Below are 6,119 nucleotides of genomic sequence, written 5' to 3'. Positions count from 1 at the left end.
CGGGCCTGCAGCCTATGCGCTGGTCTCCTTGATCCACCGTCAGCATCGGAAGGGAATAAGCGTCGAAGGCGTTTGGAGGGGGGAGGGGGGATGAGTGTATATCTGCATGTGTATATATATGTCTGTGTGCGTGTGTGTGTATGTGTCCAGAGTTCAACTGAGACAGTGTCCTTTGCCCTGCCAGGCTAAGTAAACAGTCTTCCAGCCAACCCAGGTGGCCTTGCATAGAATGGGAAGAACAGGGTGTCATTAACTGGCGACCACTATTAATGTTCAGTTCATCTCAGTTCAATTTTGTTTACTTTAAGCACAGTTTTTACTACTGCACCAGAAAGAAGACGGCAGAGTCATTTCATGACTTATTTGTCATTAAATTAGTGGTGCAGATTTAAAAAATTTCCTGAAATATAGCACAAGTGTAAAGTGTTCCTATAGTGTGGAGACTGTGTCTGTTTTTATATATTTACTATCTCAATAGTATCAAAAATGTTAACTAATTTAGGCTAGATCACTACAAATTGGTAGCTACTTTGAACTTTCTGAGCCACTTTTCTGCTGCCATTTTGCTTGTTGCCAGTCAAGGAGCTGAAGTCTTCGAGTTAATGATTTCTATTCCTGTTATGCTGGGATTTGGTTTCATTATTTGCTCTTATAACAATTATTACGAGATTATATTTTCATGTTATTTTCTAGTTGAATTTGTGTAAGTCAGCTTGCCAAAAATTGTCCTTTAACCTCCTGGGACCTGGCGTCCACATATGTGGACATCACATTTTGGGTTGTCTAGACCACACTAAATTTTGCTCTACTTCGCTCTTACGAAGACATTATACTGCCACTGTTCTATCAAAATTTAAAACGAATGTCCTCATATGTGTATGTATGTATGTATTAAAAATGCATGCCATGACAGAGTTTGGGTCTCAGGAGGTTAAGTTAATTAGGAAAATTCTGATCAACATGCTCAAGCCTGTGCATCAGGTTTTATAGCTAAAAGGTCCAGCATATAACCACTATTTTATATAGAAATATCTGATTATTGATTTTGAATTCTTACTAGACACTGCAATAGGTCATCCAACTCAGTAGGTTGCTTACGCATAACATTACGATTAGGGGCTAAGCCCCCATAAAGGTTTGATTGTACAGCTGCACCTGACATGTATAAAGCATATTATTTCCCATGGGGTGAAGTATAGACTGTTCCCAGCAATACCAGTTCTTTTGGATAAAGTAATTATTCTTGGCGATGTTATTCTTTGCCATTAGAGCTTACTTAAGTTATGATTAACATAAATTCTATCATAGAAGGTCTTTATGGTTCCAATAAATCATCAATGGATTTCCTAACTGAAGTATTGCATCAGCAAGGACTTCTGTTAAATACAGTCATAAGGAAATAAGACGGTTTATTTATCTGGTTTTACTGCTTAAATGTCCATAAACAGTGTTTCATAAATGAATCATTGTGCTTCAAGAAAACGTGACGTTTGAGTATCATGTCTAAAGTTTAGCATTAACACTCAGACAAGTTTTAAAACTTTAAAGACAAATTTTAACTTTATACCACTTACCTTGAGATTGTTCTGGTAATATTATTTGGCTGATGTTATTTTTTTATTTTGTAGTCAGTCCTGTTCATATGTCATAGCTTGTGTATATTTTGAATATATCACAAGAACCGTCATTCATTGTTTTGTCCTCGTTTTCATTTACTTGCTTATTTGAATCAAGTATCGTTACATGCCTATCATGTACAAACTAGCAGGTGAAAATACATTTTCAAGACCATGAAGTGTGTCATTTTTTGATGACCACTGTTAATGTTCAATAGATTTCAGTTCACTGCTTTTGTATTGCACCAAGTCAAAACAACATGAGGCCATGTATCACAATACGTGCCAGATACAATTTACACATCAATAACTTCCTGTTTACCAGACAGATCAGAGTTCAAGTACATACCTTTATGTGCACTCTGCAAATATCTTCCTGGCCTGCATACGCCCACAGGAACGTGACCTGATGTGACTCAGTTTGCGTATATAAAGAGCAGAGAAGTTCCCCGTCATTACTGCATCACTCAGCTGATACTTGAACAACAGCTTTACCTGGCAGGTAAGAATCCTACTGCAGAGCTTTTCATTCACTGACTTCATGCCTGTGCTCTTTCTGGATATTTATTGGCTGTTTTTGTTTATTTCATAACAGAGGATCAACATGAAGACTGTCCTGCTACTCTCTGCTCTCCTCTATGCTGCACTGGCAGGTAAAATTCAGCACACACAGACTCAAACAAACCTGCTCATCAGTCAATCAGCCAACCCTGAAGAAATGATGGGAGACTCACTAATACACCATTTTTACTGACTGTGTCATTTTTCTCTGCAGCTCCAGCTGAAGACAATCAGCAGACTTCAGGTGAGTGTTGAAAGTGTTTCTTTTAAGACGTACAAAGACAGTGAGAACAGAATCTAAAACCAACCCACATGTGGTCAGTTTCCCCTTCGCTGTTGGCTTTTGTGTCATATTTAGTGGTAGAGCAGGTCACCTACTGATCAGAAGGTTGGTGGTTCGATTCCTGGCTTCCGCTAGTCTGCATGCCAAATATCCTTGAGCAAGATAATAACCCCAAATTGCTCTCCGATGCATTCATCGGAGTGTGAATATGTGCACTTAGACAAAAAAGCACTTAGACAAATGTGCTGGTGTGAATGGGTGACTGCACAAGTTGTATAAAGCGCTTTGAGTGTTCAGAAGAGTAGAAAAGCACTATATAAGAACCAGTCCATTTACCATTTACCATTACATAAATGACCTGTATGCAATTTCAGTTTCTCATGAAGGCAGCTGAAAATATTCACAATAAATAAGGTGATGGTGCCTGACGTAGTCTTTGAAGTCACACTTGCTCACAGTCAGCTAACGTATCTAGTTTAGAGTCAGTCACATTGTAAAGTGCTTCACATGTTGTGTGTAAGAACCAATGAGAATATTCTTAAAATGGTATATATCTTCCTTTTTTATCACTGATTGTGTTTATTTGTTTTTGTGCAGCCCAGGAGTTTGAAGGAGCAGACAAACCTCAATGTAAGACTCTTTCACTTCCCTTTTTGACCTTGTTTAGTTCACTGGTAAATAAACTTTTAATTAACAGCAACAAATAGTCAAATCAAATTCAAACACCTCTCTCTGCAGGCCACATTAGAGAAGTTTGGATATGTATGACTGTGTAAGCTTATTTAAGTCTAGTGCCCATATTTTTGGCACCCCAACTAAGGACTGATTGGAAAGAATGCTGTGGTGAAACTGATGAGCAATAGGAATTTTATCTTTTGTCAAATGTCTTTACTTACTTACTTACTTTACTTTAAATACATTTTGCTCTCCCATTAAAATGTCATTTTAATATGGTTTTTGAGGCTGTTAAACATGCTATAAAAGCATGATCAAAAGTAAAGAAACAAAAGTAAACACAATAATGAAGTATTCATCACTTCACTGTCTGCCTGCAGCTCGCTTTAGCTTCTGTCCAGATGGCTGGTTCAGCTATGGTTCTCGCTGCTTCAAGTTCATCAATAGTCCCAGTTCCTGGATCTCTGCTGAGGTACTGTCATTGATCTAAACTATACATTTACAGCTGAACAATGAGATATTCCATGGTTTTTGAATTAGCTGAGCAAATATTTAGAAACACCCTTTCAAGGAAATCATAGAAATGACAGTCTCTGCTTCACCTGACCTAAGGCTTTGGTGATTGTATATATTTGTAGGACAGTCAGTCTCCCACATGACTCGCAGAGCTTTACGTTCACACTGCAGCTTAATGATACATCTCTTTATGGTTCATCTATCCAATAGGAGCACTGCAATAGTCTGGGTGGAAATCTGGCCTCAGTTACCAACCCCAGAGAGTACAGCTTCCTCCAACAGATGACACAGACAGCGGGTCGGACTACTGCTTGGCTGGGAGGTTTCAGACTGCAGGTAGAGTTTTAGAAAAAAAGAAACACCACCTCAGTCAGTCCAGATCAAACTTAGTACCTGGTCTGAAGTGGGTCTAGACTTACACAGAATGGATATGAGAATAAATGAAGAGACTAAGTCAACACTTCCTCACACGTATGTTCTTTGCCTCTCAGGACCAGTGGCTTTGGATTGACCGTGAGGGTTTCTATTACACCAACTGGTACAGCCAGTCCTCCTCCAGCAGCTACCCTTGCCTCTTCCTACGATCCACCTGTAAGTAATATCAGTGTCTGAAAATGTTATATTATTTTATTTTCTTACATAGAGCATGACCTGTAGAGTTAACCTTGATGTGTCTGTTTAGATCAAATTTGATACATGGCTTCTTTCAAGCTATGAGACTGACACACCCTGTGTTTAAATGTATGCCATTTTGTTAAATCTGATATACAGTGGGTCAGTAAAGTGTATTATTGTGCCCAAACACATAAGGGTTTGCTTAATGGGAATAACGGTAAGGAATTTGTCAGTCTGCTGCAGAGAATGCCAAACTGCTGGGGCACAGGGTAACTGCAGGTGGGGTGTTAATCTAGGTGAAAAATTTCAACTTGGATGAAATGAATATATTTTTAAATAAGAATCAATAGGTGCTGACCTCTATTTAAATACCATTAATTGCTGATAAAACCACTGGGTTAATGAATTTATTGTTAATTTTGATTTGTCTCTTTCTAATTCCAGATGGTTGGGGTAACACTCAGTGTACTTCCAGCTATCCTTTCATCTGCTCTAAGAATCCATTTGGTTGTTAACATTTATGCTAAACATCTGAGGCCTGTGGGTGGACCACATTGTATTTTTTTCTGTTTAAATGCATAAACTCTGTTGTATGTGTTAATGAATGGCAGATTTTTTTCATTTTTAAAAATGTATTCTTCAAAGACTTAAATAATGAAGTGCTAGTAAATTTTAAACTTTGTTGGTCAGTGTAACAATTTCTTTTCTATAATAAAGACAATATAAAATTTCCTTTGTTGTACCTCTTGTAAGTCTCCTTAAAATTCTTTCACACCCAAATAACAATAAATAATACCAATACCAGAAATTAAAGGGGCAGTAAAGCCATACATCCCAAAATTAGATTTATGTGATTTGCCTCTGGTCTGTAATGCTCCTTATGTATCTAGGTTGTTTTGTGTGAGAGATTTGGTTAAATTAATAATTGAACACATGCATGCAAGTGCAGAACACCATCAGGGATGTTCACTGATAACAGGAAAGAGGATCTGGGTTGAAATACCCAGGCAGGCAATGTCTCAGTATAATTCTGGCTGCAGAGACAAACCTGACAATCAAGATGGACTGTGCACCATTTTTGCAGTGGTGGAAATACTGTTTTATCTCGTAGAAGACCTAAACGTAGGGACAATGGCTTAGTCTTACTCATTTCTCTTGGAGCTTTATATTCTATGCCAAAATGGCTTAACATTGGCACATTCCAATATGAAATGCAGAAAGGTGGCAGTTTCCTTTTTCACATTTCCAGCAGACATTTTTATTTATAAATCCTGTTCTAAAAAGCCTGCATGATGTCCAGTAAAACTATATAGGATTTTATACTGAATTAATTTACATGTCTAACATGTCTTATGTTTACCATTATCAGCCAAGATATATTCCCAGGTATCTATTTCACAATTCTATTTCTCTCTACTAGATTCTTAGATTTTCACATGTGCTGGTGGTCATGTGAATTGAGTTACTGTAGAATAGTGATGCCTTGTGATTAGATGGGGTTGGGTTAACTACTGAATTATCTGCTTTGTTTGACTGAAACTTTTCTATGCAATGTCTAATCTGCAAATACTTCCAGAAGTCACCCCTATCTCATAGGTTGTACTCTTGAACTAACTCAACACAAGATTTAAGAATACCATCTTTATAGAGGTCACTAATTGTATGAATTCCATTACCAAGAGTTCTTTTTCAAAATGCTGTTTGTTTCCCTATTTTTAATTCTGGGCTATACCAAAGTGACACATATTGCTGTTTGTAATGGGAGAGTTTGTACATTTTGTAGCTTTTAACCAAACCTCCTGAGAGTGTTCAATAATTGCGTTTTTCTCTGTCTCTTTACCACTGGATTGTTG

General features: G+C 37.6%; 1 protein-coding gene across 1 annotated transcript; it reads left to right on the top strand.

Annotated features, from left to right (window-relative positions):
• The first annotated feature begins 3,481 nt into the window (after positions 1–3,481).
• Positions 3,482–4,781, top strand: LOC134629705 (ladderlectin-like). The gene is made up of 4 exons (XM_063477226.1): positions 3,482–3,607; positions 3,862–3,987; positions 4,143–4,242; positions 4,711–4,781. The coding sequence occupies exons 1-4, from the start codon at positions 3,482–3,484 to the stop codon at positions 4,779–4,781; spliced, it is 423 nt and encodes a 140-aa protein (XP_063333296.1).
• The last annotated feature ends 1,338 nt before the right edge of the window (positions 4,782–6,119 follow it).

The sequence above is a fragment of the Pelmatolapia mariae genome, linkage group LG6 (assembly GCF_036321145.2).
Source record: "Pelmatolapia mariae isolate MD_Pm_ZW linkage group LG6, Pm_UMD_F_2, whole genome shotgun sequence".
In the NCBI taxonomy this organism is placed as follows: domain Eukaryota; kingdom Metazoa; phylum Chordata; class Actinopteri; order Cichliformes; family Cichlidae; genus Pelmatolapia; species Pelmatolapia mariae.
Note: the sequence above shows the minus strand (reverse complement) of the source record. Positions and strands in the feature narration are given on the sequence as shown.

What these genes read in the sequence shown, in the direction of transcription:
- LOC134629705 (XM_063477226.1), top strand. Translation starts at nt 3,482, where the DNA reads ATGAAGTATTCATCACTTCACTGTCTGCCTGCAGCTCGCTTTAGCTTC. An exon ending in GTTCCTGGATCTCTGCTGAG is followed by an intron (nt 3,608 to 3,861) that starts GTACTGTCATTG and finishes TCTATCCAATAG; the next exon opens with GAGCACTGCAATAGTCTGGG. An exon ending in TGGGAGGTTTCAGACTGCAG is followed by an intron (nt 3,988 to 4,142) that starts GTAGAGTTTTAG and finishes TTTGCCTCTCAG; the next exon opens with GACCAGTGGCTTTGGATTGA.